The sequence below is a fragment of the Sceloporus undulatus genome, chromosome 11 (assembly GCF_019175285.1).
Source record: "Sceloporus undulatus isolate JIND9_A2432 ecotype Alabama chromosome 11, SceUnd_v1.1, whole genome shotgun sequence".
Taxonomy (NCBI): domain Eukaryota; kingdom Metazoa; phylum Chordata; class Lepidosauria; order Squamata; family Phrynosomatidae; genus Sceloporus; species Sceloporus undulatus.
The window spans coordinates 6,943,254-6,958,209 of NC_056532.1; the positions used below are offsets into that span (position 1 = coordinate 6,943,254).

The following is a 14,956-nucleotide window of genomic DNA, read 5'->3' on the forward strand; positions in this document are numbered from 1 at the left end:
CACCCAGACTCATGCCATGTGACTCCCTACAGCCAATGAATAAGCCGTTATACAACCATGGTAGGAAATGGCTGGGGCGGTATCGAGAGGCATCCCACGTGACTATCTACAGCCAATGAACAAGCAGACGCAAAAAAACAACCCGGAAGAGTGAAAGTTGGAGCGGCAACCCGGCACACGACACGTGACCTGCGACAGCCAATCAACAAACAGCCGGAACAGCAAAGCTGGGGAACCGCGGGAGACGATGAAGCCCGACTCGGGCAAATTATACATAGATACAAATCCTTTTTAAACCGGAGGGGGAGGAGTCTCGGGGCCTAGACTTACCTCAGAATCCACGGCGGCAGACTCACGCCGCCCGAACACGGGAAACCGGAAGTCGCGGTTTGAACACGTCACTTCCGCATCACATGACAAGAAGTAACCTCGAAGCCCGCTGTTTCGGGCTCTTCTTAAAGGGCCATGCTTAGTCGGCGAGGCCTCGCAACGGCGGCTGTGGCTCTGGCGGCGGGGAAGCGCTTCCTGGCGAAGGCGGCGCCTGGGCTGCGGAGGGAGCGGGCGAAAGTGGGCGTGGCCTACGCCGCCATCACGGGCAGCGTCGGCCTATCAGGTGAAGGGGCGTGGTTAAACGCGGAAGTGAGCGTGGTTTGCTTCTTAAGGGGGCGTGGCCTCTGGCTTTGAGTGACAGCTGGGAAAGCCATGAAATTGAGTTTAAAAGTGCCATAATGATGATGATAATAATGATACTATTAATAGTAATGATAATAATAGACCATTATCCTGTTTTGAGGGTTAGACTATTAACTCCAGTCCTGGGTTCGAATCCCTGCAGCTCAGCCCTAGAAACCCATTGGGATAAACCTGGGTGAAGTCACTCTCTCTCAGCCTCAGAGGAAGCCTCCATCTTGGACAAACATGGCCAAGGAAACGGCCTGAAGGCACACGACGGACGCAGAAAGCCATTAAGTGTTGTGCATTGATTAATAAGTAATAACCTTAAACCCGCCTCACTCTCTCTTTCTTCTTTGCCTCCAGCCTTTTCCTTCTTCTCCCGAGAAGCCGAGGAAGAAAACGGAGGAAGCAGGGAAGAAGGGAAGGACGAAGAGACGGAAGGAGGAGGAGGAGAGGAAGAAGAAGATGCCATTGTGCTCTTGCTGAAGAAAGCGAAAGTGAGAAAGGAGGCCCCAAAGGCGTCCCCAGACCCCTCAGAGGGCTCCATGGTTCCCAGGCCTAAAAGTCCCTCCGAATGTGGAACTGGAATCCCTTTTAGCTCCCATCCATTGCTCTGTATCCTATTCTCTGGAGCAGCAGAAAACAAGCTTGCTCCCTCCTCAATATGGCCTCCCTTCAAGTATTTAAACAGGGCTCCCATATCACCTCTTAACCTTCTCTTCTCCAGGCTAAACATCCCCAGCAATTCCCTTCCTCCTAAGGCATGGTTTCCATTGCCATCACTTCTCTCTCATCCCAGTATCCCAACATTAACCCAGTCCTCCTCTTCCCATCGCAGCTCAGCATCATGAAGGGAGAGCTGGAGGAAGCCGAGAGGATCCTCCACGAAGCCGCCCGCCTCTCTCACCGGTCGGACAACAAGGCGGCCATCATCTACACCTACGACACGGTGAGACCCCGCCGTTTTGAAACGTCCGGACGCCCCTAACGGAAAGCCCAGGTGTATTCCCATCAGAGGCCGCAGCCCCTCTCAAAATGGCGGCAGGGAGTGATATCCTAGTATGATTAGGGGGACGTTTGAGGACGGAGTGGGGCTCTGACGCGGCCCACCTTTTTGTTTGCTTGCGTTGCAGATGGCGAACCTGGCTTTCATGAGGGGCCAAATGGAGCAGGTGAGTTCGTACCTGGAGACACCCCCCCCCCAAAATCCTGGCGCCCAAAGAGCCGGGAGACCGACTCCGTGGGCCATGATCCCTCTCTCTTTTCCTCCTTTCAGGCGGAGAAGCTGTTCAAAGCGGCCATGAGTCACTTGCTCTCCGGAGACACCAAGGAAGTAAGGACGCTTCCGGCTCCGTCATCCCAAGATGCTTCCAAAATGGAGGCGTTCTTGATGCATACGAAGCAAAGGAGGATTCTGGGGTGAAAGAGAAGGGCGAAGGGGTCCGGCTAAACCTTTGGCTTTCAAAGGAGCATCACGGTTGTCCTAATTGGTGGCCATGGCTTCCTTTTTTGACACTTCTATAGTGGGAACCTCCCTCCTTGGAGGTCTTTAAGGAGAGGGTCGCATGGGCATCTTCCAGGGGTGATTTAGTTGCATGGCAGGATGGGTTTGGTTTGGATTAGATAGCCTTTGGGTTGTTTAAGGTTAGTTTTTTTCGTTGCAAACAGAAGCAGATTAGGGCTGAAAGGTTAAAGCCTTCTTTTGCAAATGGAGGCAGCCTTTGGAGAAGTTAAACGCAACTCCCAGAATCCCCCACGACCCATAAGTAAGTAAAACAGTAATGGTTCCTTTCCGTTTCTCCCATTCCTCCAGGACGACAACGCCGTCGTCGAAATGTCCCTCAAGCTGGCCAGCATCTACGCTGCGCAGAACCAGTTAAGTTTCGTCGCCTCTCGCTCTGGCTGCGTCCTCGCTGTGGAAATGACCCGGTTTGACGCCGCTTTTAACTGCCATGGCTCAACGCTATGGGATCATAATCCCTTGTGGCACCAGAGCCAAGTCTTTATGGTTGTTATGGATCCAGAGAGAGAGCTCTCTCTCTCTGTGTCCTAACACCTTCTTATGCTCTCTCAGTGGGTGCTTTTATTGAGGTTTTGGTGTAGTTTTGCAATCTGTTTTTAAATGTGTTGCGTGGAGTCTTTTGGAGGAAGGCACAGGTATAAATCTGGCCAAGAAGACCCCAAGATAGGTTCTGGTTTTGATGGCATTTTCTGTTTCGTTGGGCAGGCACAAGTTGGCGCTGGCTGGCTACGAGTTCTGCATCCTGACCCTGGAGGAGAAAGTTGCCAAGCAGAAAGACATGCCCAGCGATGCTCTAACAGGTATAAAGGCTGGGGAGGCATCGTGGCGTAGTGGTTTGAGCATTGGACTACGGCTCTGGAGACCAGAGTTCAATGCCCAGCTCAGCCACGAAATGCACTGGGTGACTTTGGACATGCCCTCAGACTCAGGGGAAGGCAATGGCAAACTTGGACAAACCTTGCCTAGAAAACCCCAAGTCGGAAGCGACTCAAAGGCGCGCAACTCACACGCAGAGCACCTTGCGTACATGTTTCCTTCCCTTTGCATCGTCAGAGAGAACACAGCTGGCCTAAGGCCAGAGGGTGGATTTGAACATGGTTCTCCTGGCTCCACCCCTTTTAAAACCACTGCTCTTTGCAGCTTCTCTTCAGCTGGCTCTCCTTCCTCTCGTTCTCAGAGGAAGAAAGGAACGACACGCGGCTTCTCCTGGGCATGAGCCTGGACTCTTACGCCCGCTATCTGCTGGCTCACAGCCAGGCGGCCGTGGCTCAGAAGATGTATGAGCGGGCGCTGCGCATCGCCACCGAGGTCCAAGGGGAGACACATCCCCAGGTAAGGAAGAAATGAGATTAGCTTTGCCTCTGGGAACCAAGCTCAGTGGCTCAGTCCTTAAAGTGACTCTCTTTAAACGCCGCCAGCCCTGCTTTTGACCGCAGATCTTGGCTTCCGCTCTGAATTGGGTTCTTTTTTGCGGCAGACGGTGGTCCTGATGAACGACTTAGCGACCGCCTTGGATGCTCAGGGGCGCTATGAAGATGCCTATGCGCGGGTGAGGAAGGCGGCAGAACTGGCGCGGGAGACCGAACACCCGGAAGCCCACATTGTGTTGAACAACTTGGCTGGGATCCTGATGCATAAAGGTAGGCAAAAGGAGGGACTTAAAAGACAAGAGGCTATCCTTGGCTTTTCTTTATTGGAATATATACATTCGAGCACTGGGCAGCCTGTTTGGGCATCGGTTCAGATGTGCCAGATTTACGATCCCTGCCTTTCTCCTTTCTGCGGATGCAGAAGATTATCCTCAGGCCAAAGAAGTCTACCAAGAAGCCCTGAAGCAGGCGGAGAAAATCGGAGACGAGGCATCGGCCCGGTACATTCGGAAGGAGCTGGTGGAACTGGCCAAGAGGAAGAAAAGGCGCACAAAGTTGCAGAAGGAGAACAGAGAAGAGGCTGGGAGAGAGTGAGAGTCGTTTTCCTCCGCAATGCGCAGAACGTTTTGTATGGCGCTGCTGGTTCTTTGGTGCTATAAGGACCCGGGGCATTTGTTGCTTTGAAACGCAGCCGTCAGAAAAAGAGGCCAAGGCATGGCAAGGCTCTGGAAGGCCGGGACTGGGCATGCAATGTGTTGCGGGAGATAATCTGACATTTCAGGGACATGGTGATTTAAAGAGAGAAGGGGTATACCTTGCGGATCTCAGCACTAAATAAATGGCGAAGGCGTCTGGTTGCTTCAGCCACATTGGTTTTGCTTGAGTGTCTTTACTGAGGCGCCTCCATTGCAAAGGACAGTAGTCACCATGCGAAAGGGAAAAGGAAACAAGGCATTTCCTTCCCCATGAAGTTTTCTGCGCATTTCCCATCTAGTATTTTAAAGTGGCCTTTTTAAATCAGGTGCGCAAAGCTCCTTTTCTAAGAGCCCTCGCTTTGTGTGTACGGAAACTGGTGTAAACTGGAGTGGACACAGTGGTCCCCAGGGATGGTTTTGTCAATTCATAGTGCCTTCAAGAGGCTGCAGAGGACATTTTCATGTTCTCGAGACCTTTATCTAAAACATTGTCTTTTGGTCACTCCCTGTAGCTAAAATGGCTTTTTCCTGGGTCCAAAATGGTTTGGGGAGGGTACAAAGACACGACCAAAAGACATTTAGGGGCACAAGAAGAAGAATTTGGGGGTGGGGGGGAATGCAGCCTCCCAAAGTCTTGGAGGAAGGCCACTGTGGCTCCCAAACCCTGGTGCGATTGGTATGGAGAGCACTAGGATCTCCAAAGGTCCGAGGCATCTGCCTCTAGAGCAAGCATTTGTTGTATTATCTCCCATACCTTAGTGATCAAACCCCTGCTTTCCATGCAGAAGGTCCCAGGTTTAGTCTCAAAAATGAAGAGACGCCCATTAGCCACGCTGTAAGGATCCATGCTGGATGGCAACAAGGAGAAACCCTGGCTCACCGTGGCATTTGCTCCGTTATCGGACGTCACTCTTGCCCTCTGCCCTTTCAAGAAACAAGACAAGACTGCCAAAAGGAAAAGGAAAAGATACCATTATGGGAGTGCTGATCCCCACTTTTCTTTTATTGGGTTGGTCTGGGTTGCAGAAAGTTGCCATCTTACTCAAAACGACACGGGCGCGGACCAAACGCGGGGAAGGTTTCATGGTGCGCAGGGTGCCTCCGGGTCGCTCCCGCCTCACCCCTAAACGAAAAGAGATTTTGTACAGAGCCGAGGAACAACATACTAACAAAAGCTGTGTTCAAAACAAAACAAAATCACAGGCATACATGTATCTTTTCAAAGAGATACCCAAACCACATTGCTTTGGATCGACGCCTTCCTGCGTGAGAAAACGGGGCGGCAATACAACGTTTTGGACCTTGAGGATCCTTGCACAGATTTCCACTTTGGCGCAGAGCAGCGTTCGTATTAGGATTTTGTATTTTTTAAAGTACAGGGGTCCCTGCTCGGTTTCGCAAAAACCAACGCCGTGGCGGTGTCCCCTGAGCCACGGTTGCAAAACAAGGCAAACTGCTTGTGGAAGGGGAGGAGAAACCAGATCCTTAAGGATGAAGAACTGCAGCAACCTTAGAAAAAGAAATAAGACGTCCCAAAACCAGAATGCGGATCATCGGAAAGAGGTTCTGGCTCCTTTCGGTTACGGCCGGGCAAAGCCACGCCGGACGCTTGGTCAGCGCAACTTGGCATCAGGAAAAGCATGGGACAAAATGGGAGTTTCTCGACTCCGTTTCCCAGTGGTTACAAAGCTGTCGGGCTCAATCCCTTAAACGTTTGTAGTTTGTAGGAGTTGTACTTCTGCTCTTCCACCCTTTTGAGGACAAACCTAAACACACATACACACCCCAAACCCGACGCTGAGCAAAACCCAGTACATTAGATTTGCGAGGCTTTACAAAAGCAAGTCGTTTCGCTTCCCTAAAGTTAAAGTGAAAAGGCGAGCGTCTCGGTTTAAATCCGCTCCAAAGTGCAGCTCCTTTCGTTTCGGAGATCGAGCCGGTCCCCCGCGTGCCGTAGCAGGATCCAGTGTTTTAAGGCGGCTTCTTAGTCGTACCGGAATCTGGTCTGTTTTTAATATACTATATATATAGATATAAAAGCAAAATACAGAGAGATAAGGAAAGGTTTAGGTACTAGTGGATGTACTGTGGTATATATGTATTTTTTTGTCTCGGACAGCAAAACAAAGACGGGAACTAGAAACATCTCCATACAAGAATCGGAAAACCAGAAGCAGAAAATCCAGTGGCATTAACATTCAAAAATAAAAAAATCATATTAAGAACTGACTCCAGCCTTGTTTAGTTCTGGGGAAAAAAACAACACAATTTAGATATACACAAGCACCTGACAAACTGGGTTTTGCCATCTCAGAGCGAGAATTATTCGGCGCCGACGGAGGAGACGCGTTCGCTCCGTGGGGCTTGGCTCTCTCTCTCTCTCTCTCAGGGAAAGAGGCCGCCGTTGCGTCCCGTGCCAAACGTTTCACAGTGTGGCTAAACAAAACTCGGAACGGCGGAGAGGGGGAATGTACACTGCGGCGGAGGCGCAATCCGCGCGAGTTTTAAAAACGTACAGCCACCGAGAAGGGCCTCAAAAAACACAAAATTAAAAACGGTACTCCACAAGGTCTTTGATAACCACAGAAAAGAAAAGACGGGGAGAGGTGCGCCGCCCGTGAAAAGTAGCCATGGGTGAGGTTGCTGTTATGTGCGGACCGGCTGGGAGCATCGCCCCGGCGCCAGTGGGAGATGCGCCCAACGCGCTGAAGCTGGGCGACACCTTGGGGGGGAAAAGAGACGGCTAACCTTCTACGCTCGAGAAAAACGCTCTTTAAAAAATAATAATAATTATAAAACGACCCCGAACAAAAGGTTTTATGCAATGATTTCAACATAAGTACACCAGATCTTCTAACAAGGAGGAGGTTGAGTGGACCTGAAGTGAACACTGCGGCAGGGAAGGGAAGATGCTCTATTTACAGAAGAACGGTCGCTCTTTCTTTCTCTCGCTTGGTTTTCTTTAGAGACGTCAGACGCGCGGCTTTCTCTTTACAAATAAAGATGTCGCTCAGTAATACGTCCTCTTTTTTTAAAAAACGAAAACAAAACACCTCTTTACATATTTTCACGGCGCTCCAAGTTCCAAAAAACGTCTTCATCTAGTGCAGCCGCCCCCCTTTTGTCTGTCTTTGAAGAGGTCTTCGGGGGACACTGCGCTTTGTTGTGTTTTAAAAAGACCAATCGGGTGGGTTTCCAAGCCCCACGAATGAGTATCTTTTCCATATATATATATATTTCTTGTTACAAAAAAAGGGTCTTTCCTCACCCCCTCGTCCCCCGGCTTCAGTCGTCGCTGTCCGAAAGGGTCTCGTATTGGGCCGAGAGGAGCGGGGCGGGTTCCCGATCCCATATCCGGTTGGGCTGGTGAGCGGACGCCTGGCCGACCGACGACGGGGCGCAGGTGATGGAGGTCGGAGGGGTGCTGCTCAGCATGCGCATCGTCAGGGGGTTGTAGGGGAACTGGGTGGATCCTAGCGGGTTTTAAGAAAGGAGAGAGACAAGATTGAAACATCTCCCCAAGTCCAAGACCAAGATCAGGTGGCGCTCGCAATGGTACCCGGCTTATGGGGAAAGGTGGGGCATCACTTCCCAATCTCAGAGGATGCAAAGACTGTCCTCCAAGCTTGAAGGGCTGAGACCTTGCTCTCCAAGCTCACAGAGGAAGACTGTGCACTCCAAGCTTGGAGGACAAGGGTCATGCTCTCCAAGTTCAGAGGACACCCATGAAGGCTGTGTCCTCCAAGCCTGAAGGACAAGGACTTCGCTCCTCAAAGCTCAGATGAAGACTGTGCTCTCCAAGCTTGGAAGACCAAGACTCTGCTCTCCAAGCTCACAGAGGAAGACTGTGCTCTCCAAGCTTGGAGGACAAGGGTCATGATCTCCAAGCTCAGAGGACACCCATCAAAACTGTCCTCCAAGCTTAAAGGACAAGGACTTTGCTCCTCAAGCTCAGAGGACACAGATGAAGACCGTGTTCTCAAAGCTTGGAGGACAAGGACTCTGATCTCCAAGCTCAGTGGACACACAAAAAGACTATGCCCTCCAAGCTTGATGGACAAGGACTTTGCTCTCCAAGCTCATAGGACACACATGAAGACTGTGCTTTGCAAACTTGGAGGACAAGGGTTCTTATCTCCAGCCTGGGAGGATAGAGTTGAAGACTGTGCTCTCCAAGCTTGGAGGACAAGGACTCTGATCTCCATCCAGCCTTGGAGGACACAGACAAAGAGTGTGCTCTCCAAATTTGGAGGGTAAGGGTTCTGATCTCCAGGCTTAGAGCATATCCATCTTTGAAAGTAGACTTTAGTCTACGAAAGCTCCTGCTGCCAACTTCTTTCTTTCAGCTGGTCTCAAAGGTGCTATACAAGATCTCTCCACATACTGATTCTACAGACTAACATGGCTATATCTTTGAACTCCACGCTTAGAGGAGATAAACTTTGACTTCCAGGACACAGTCAAGAACACTAGTCTCTAAGCTCAAAGGACCGACTGGGCCTTCCAAGCTTGGAAGTCACAGAGGAACTAGAAAACTGAACTGAAGCAGAGAGCCAAGCCCTCTTATTGCCATCCATTAAAACACAGGTATTGATATCTCTATGCTCCAAGGGCCACCGGATTCAGCAACAAAGATAAGGGCTCGGGGCCATACTTCAATGCTGGGTGAGACCCAAGGCAAAAGGGATGGGACCAATGATAATGGTGGGACCAATACCAGTAAGATTACTGGGATACCAGAACTGAAACTTAAGACCTTTCAGCCTCTTAGTCCAGAAGCTGGGAAACTAGCGCAGAAGAGCTGGGGGAAAGGATATGACTGTCAGGAACCTCAAGAGGATGGATTCAACCTCAGAGCCAGAGCTCCCCTGCCTGACATTAATGTGATTATATCACAAAGCTCTGGTGGTTTTTGTGCTCCACATTTAACAAACCACAGCAACTGCAGTGTCAAATGTTGAATTCAAATCCCCAGCTGTGAAGCTCACTGGGCCGCCCTGGACCAGAAGCCGATGCCACCTAAGAGGGTTTTGTGAGAGTAATGGGAGGAAACACCACTGATGCCACCTTGAGATTTAGGGATGAAGGGCAGGGGGAAACTCAGATGCATGCGGCAGCAGAGCTGACCCAACAAGAAAGCTGTGGGTTTTCAGGCACTGATTTCAGGACCAAGAGCAGAGGGAGTGGGTTTATCTATGGATGGACTAAATTGTGGGGAAGAACCTGCTTTCAAGTTGCTCTCCCCGTTGGCTGCCTGGCTCGGCTGACCTGTGGAGGAGGGCCTGTCCTCCCATGACCACACCGGGGTCTGCCTGTGGTAGTCGCCTTCCGAGTGCACCGAGGAGACCGATGACGGACGCTCCGTCCCCAAGTAGCCTTGCCCTGGAATGGGCGACTTGGACTTCCGGCTGCCGGATTTGCCCAGCAGCTTCTGCTTGCCGACTCCCCCGCCTGGAAAGAAGAGGAGTGGGAGTGAGGTGGCCGGAGGGCAGAGATGGGAACCCCTCTCGTCCGCCTCCCAAAGAGGGAACAAATGGTCTGTGGCTCCGGAGGAGGAGAGAGGGTCTTGCCATGCAGAAGGTCCAGGGTTCAATCCCTGGCTGGGAAAGAATCATGTTAAACCCCCAATGTCTTCTATGGGGCCATGTGTTTGCCTCTCCCATGTCCTTTGAAGCCCAACAGAGCCCTTCTTTTAACAACAGGTTCCCAGGTTTTCCCCCCAAATTGCCTTTCCTGGCCTTAAAATGGTGGTGGTAGAGAAACAGTGGTGAAAATGCCCCCCATGCCCTACAAGAGGTATTTGCAAGTTGGGGTGTGTGTGTAAAAACTGACCCGGGGAGTATATTAGCCCTACAGCTTTCTCTTTGCTGATGCTGTCAAATGGCAGTCTTTCTTACCCGGATTTGGGGATGGGTTTGTCTCTTCCCTGCGGGTTTCGCTGTTTGCCGGTAGCGCCGCGTTGGATCCGCCTGGTACGAGACCCATCGGCTGGGCCATGAGGAGGCTGTGGTCTTCCCCTTTGTCATCAAAGTTGCCCATCAGGGCTTTGCGGATGATGTCCTCCAGTCCCAGGTTGCTGGCCGGGTCGGCGAAGGAATGACCTCGGGCACTGACCGGCCCTGAGAAGGGGAAGCGACAAGGAGGAGGCAGAGGACGATGCCCCTCAAGAAGGGTGACAGGCGCCGCATGGGATTCAGGAGCGGGTTAAGACAAGAAGATGGGAGGTGGGATGAGAGAGGCAAAAGATGAACACAGCGGATTAATGCTTTATCGGGCAAATTCCAGAATGACGGAAGAAAAAGATGTTCAATTAAGACATGCCCAGAACCCTCCCCAAACAGCACCCAAATGCTGAGTTCGGTTCACTTGGTCTTTGGCAAAGTATAGCACAAGGTTTCAAGCATCCGGATTGCTCCTTTACCGGAGTCTTTTACCAAAGCCCTTACCTGAAGTAGTTACTGCTGGCAAGTTAAATATCTCTGTCCCCGGCTGAGCAGCAGCTGTTAAAGCGAGAGAGAAAATAATCGGACACACATTCCTTGGCGGAAGGAAGGAAGGAAGGAAGGAAGGAAGGAAGGAAGGAAGGAAGGAGAAAAGGGCCAAAGAAAATGGGAGAAATACTTTTTTCTGGGTTTTTCGGGCTCTGTGGCCATGCTCTAGAAGAGTTTCTTCCTAACGTTTCGCCAACATCTGTGGCTGGCATCTTCGGAGAAAGATGCTGGCGAAACGTCAGGAAGAAACCCTTCTAGAACATGGCCACAGAGCCCGAAAAACCCACAAAAAACTATGGATGCCGGCCATGAAAGCCTTCGACGTCAAAATGGAAGAAACGTCTCTTACTCATGTCCGAGTCGCCGCCGCCGCAGGAGTTCAGCTTCCGGAAGATCTCCTGCTTCTTGGACTTCACCATGGGCGAGGTGCTCTCCAGTTTGGTGAAGAAGGAAGGCAGGTAGCTCATGCTTCCGGGGGAACGGGAATCCGTCCTGCTGAGAGAAGAGAGGGCACTCAGTGGGGAAAAGGACACGTACGCCCTACAACGACAACCCTCCACCTTGCTTCACCCTCGCTCAGATAGACGTGACGTTTCCGCCACCCTAGAGTCCCATTTTGTGGCAGAGAACGTACACACTACTCAATCTAGTAGGGAAGCATGTTATGCCCTGAACACTTAAAGAGCATGGGGCAGTTGCTTGGATGCAAGACTAAGACCCCAAGGGAGCAAGGTGTCAAGGAAAGTCCCACTTTTAGAGGGGGACAATGGCAACCTGCCACTGAAGAGATCTTGCCAGGAAAACACTACTTGAGGGTTGCCATGTAGTCTGAGTTGACCTGAAAGCATACAACAACAGAGAGCAAGCATGGTGTGGTGGTCTGAGTGTCCCAAATCCGGAGAGACCATGATTCAAAGCCATGCTTTGCTCTGGAAAACCATTGAAGAGAGCTAGGGCAAGTCCCACTCTCTCCGCTCTAGAGGAAACCTCAATATATATGGCCACAAAACCCTTTAAGGTCTCCGTAAGGCAACTTGAAGGGGCACCAACACCTGAAGGGTTGGCACCCGTGTCCTGATTTTCAGCCACATGGCAATGTTATTATTTTCGCTTTATAAGATGCAAATGGCTCTTTTTATTAATACATTCAAGACATATTAATATTATAATCACTTGTTTTTATTTATCGCCTCCGCTTTGTCATTCCGGCCAAACTCATATTTCAATCCTTTGTGGACTCATACAATGGGTCCAATGCACGCAGACGCACAGCTTGCCTACCTCTGCTCTGAAGGCTCAGATCTTTGGGACAGTAACAAAAGGCTGTCTTGTTTCTCGTGGCCGGCGGGGGCCTGAGGCGGAGAGATCGGCTCGTAAGACTCGGAGGAGACGTGGCTTCTTTCGGGGGATTTACCAAGCCTAGGAGGTCACAGAGCAAAAGACGGTGAGAAGACAGGGTGGGGGCCACCAAAGGACACACTCCTCCAAACTCCAGGGAGAGAAGGGCGATTTAGGTGGTACGACGGAGGGACAATGGTGGGCATTTCTTCCTCCGGAGGCAGGCAAGCTAGGCCTCCTCGGCTGCCCTCTTGTCAGCCTCTAACCCACAGAAGGACAGGTTGCTTACCTGTAATGGTATTTCGAGTGGTCATCTGCAAATACACACAAAGCATGACTGCGCAGGCGCAGAAGAACCCATTTGTGTGATTCGCAGAGACCACGAAGAAGAAACAGGGCCTTCCTTTGTGGCCTACTGGTGGGGATGGGGAGCAACACATTGTGGCGGAACATGGAAAAGACCTTCTCTGATGTGGCACCCAAGTGATGGAATACCATCCCCTCAAGAGGCCTGATGCGTGCCAACCGTGGTGTCATATTGGCACCGAGTCCAATCCAAATGTGACTCTTTCTTAAAGCCCTTTGGTGCCGAAATGATTTTATCCAATTTGCGCATCTGTGGTGCGTTCTACAAACATCATGCCCAACGGATGCCTCTTCTCTCCCTCCCATCCTTCCGGCCTGCTTACCTTCCCCTACTTTTGTCGGAGAGGTTTTCGGGAGAGACGCGGGAACCCGGGCGCTGGTGGGGAGTGGGCTGCGGCTGCACCTCGGGACTGTAGCGGCTGGTGGGCTTTGCCCGGCTGGCGGTGGCGATGGAGGTGGGGGCTGAGGTCTGGAATGTGCTGGTGGGGGTCTGGAGGGAGGCCTGCGTGGAAGCTTGGCTGCGGGCAAAGTCCTGGGTGATGATTTGCTGAGGAAGGGAAGGGAAGAGGAGAGGGAAAGTAAAAGACGGCAACCCTGTGAGTTGGTCACCTTCAGCCATTTGGAGATCTGAGACAACACAGGTAGAGAGGTACAAGAAATATGGAAGCCAAGAAAAAGAAATAATTCCCCACCCAGCTTTTCTTTTCCAAGAGAAAAACACTGGAAAAACTGGCACAATATTACTATGTAAGTCGAGCTCATATATAAGTCAAGGGCAGGTTTTGGGGCAAAAAATATGGATTTCGATATGATGAATGGATAAGTCGAGGGTAAAACGTAGGGACATTTAACAAAGGATGTAAAGGATTAAGCAAAGGAAAACTATGCCAAAGCACTTACAAAATCCCAGCAGGCATAACTATTTGTGCTCATACTAAACGCTGGACAGATGAGAGAATAGAAGGGGTCAGTGCTTCCAGGGCAAATTAAACTCTTGCCTTTCCCCATATCTATCTATCTATCTATCTATCTATCTATCTATCTATCTATCTATCTATCTATCTACCCACCCACCCATGAGTGCTTACTGACCGACTCAGGTTTTGGGGGTCAATTTTAAGCCTACATTTCTAGACTTATACATGAGTATACACAGTAACTTCCCTACTTTGGGGATTGAAAGTTGCTTTCTTACTTTAGGATCTGTCTGGGGTATACTGGGAGCTGTAGCCCCCCCCCCCAGGAACAATTCCAACCTTGTGGATGAGGGGGTTTGTTGTTAATGGAGCATCGCGCAAGTTTCCCTGGACAGAGACCCCTTGGCTTAATCCTCAACAAATACAGCCTCCTCAAAGAACGGAGCCTCCGAGCGCAAACCTACACAGATGTGATCGGCGAGGGTGATGAGGCGGTGGGTCCGAGGAACGGGCCCCATCCCTTCGCCCTGCGGGGCAGGCGGAGGCGGTGGGGGGGCCTGCTGCTGCGGTGGCGGTGGCTGCTGTTGAGGCGATGGGGAATCTTGCTGAGGCCGATAAGAGTGGATCGGGCCCTCGTACTGTCGGCTGCAGTCTCCTGGTTCCCAGACAAGGTGGAGAAAGAAAGAAAGACAAAGACTTTGTGTTCCTTAAGTCTTAGAATCGTAGAGTTGGAAGAGACCACAAGGGCCATCCAGTCCAACCCCCCTGACATGCAGAAACTTACAATCAAAGCACCCCCAACAGATGGCATGAGATCTAAATGTAAGACTGTTCAGCTCAGTCAAACCAAGAGGCTCCATTTACTCCATCGCTCTGTGTACACAGCGGCCTCTGGAAACTTCACAAGCCTCAGATGTAATGATAAACCCCCCTGGTTTGTTCCTTAACCCCACCACCACCTCCAAGTCCTATTGGATCAGCATGCAAAATATGTCCATCTAATCAGCCTTTCTGTTTCCAAATTTCCTTAAATTGCCTTGAGCCCCTGAGTTTGGGTCAACAAAGTGAGAACGAAAAACCACCGCCACGGCCACCGCAGCCTCTTACTTTCCCCTTGGCTCATTTTGGGGGGCTCCTGTTGGTAAGGCGGCATCTTCTCCTGGGGCGGGACAGGCGAGTTGGCAGGGCTGATCACCTCGATGGCGTCTCGGGGCGGTTCGTATCGGTGCGAAGAGGACACTGAGCCAGGGAGAAGCGAGAAGAAAGGGAGGGGGTCATTCAAAAGCATTCCTTTTCCAATCCTGTACTTGCATCAGCCGGTCAGGTCCCTTCCACACTACCCAGCTGGTTTTGCTTCACTACTTTATTACCACTATTTTACCTGTTGTGGCTCCGTCCTACAGAGTCCTGACCTTTGTAATTTGGGGAAGGGGCTAGAGCTGTTTGGCTGAGAACGTAACGTACGGCTGCTGGAGGAGTCCGAGCTTTGGGAGCCGCGGTCTCGGGCGTCCTTGTCCGAGGCGATCTGGCGGGTGATGATGACGTCGATGAAGTTGGCGGCCGTGATGGTGGTCTTCCCGCG

At 51.2% G+C, this 14,956-nt stretch overlaps 2 protein-coding genes across 2 annotated transcripts; one reads left to right on the forward strand and one right to left on the reverse strand.

Moving 5' to 3' along the window:
* Window positions 1-203: 203 nt before the first annotated feature.
* On the forward strand, window positions 204-4,436 carry TTC19 (tetratricopeptide repeat domain 19). The gene is made up of 10 exons (XM_042442862.1): window positions 204-613; window positions 1,039-1,172; window positions 1,514-1,624; window positions 1,809-1,847; window positions 1,952-2,008; window positions 2,489-2,550; window positions 2,903-2,997; window positions 3,375-3,529; window positions 3,675-3,837; window positions 3,989-4,436. The coding sequence occupies exons 1-10, from the start codon at window positions 466-468 to the stop codon at window positions 4,159-4,161; spliced, it is 1,137 nt and encodes a 378-aa protein (XP_042298796.1). The 5' UTR covers window positions 204-465; the 3' UTR covers window positions 4,162-4,436.
* A 1,891-nt stretch (window positions 4,437-6,327) lies between these two features.
* Window positions 6,328-14,893, reverse strand: LOC121916936 (nuclear receptor corepressor 1-like). The gene is made up of 10 exons (XM_042442508.1): window positions 14,756-14,893; window positions 14,482-14,613; window positions 13,839-14,029; window positions 12,781-13,004; window positions 12,035-12,172; window positions 11,103-11,248; window positions 10,709-10,762; window positions 10,160-10,381; window positions 9,486-9,713; window positions 6,328-7,735 (listed from the first exon to the last, which is right to left on the reverse strand). Exons 2-10 carry the CDS (start codon window positions 14,525-14,527, stop codon window positions 7,548-7,550), a joined length of 1,437 nt encoding a protein of 478 aa, XP_042298442.1. The 5' UTR covers window positions 14,528-14,613; window positions 14,756-14,893; the 3' UTR covers window positions 6,328-7,547.
* Window positions 14,894-14,956: the final 63 nt, after the last annotated feature.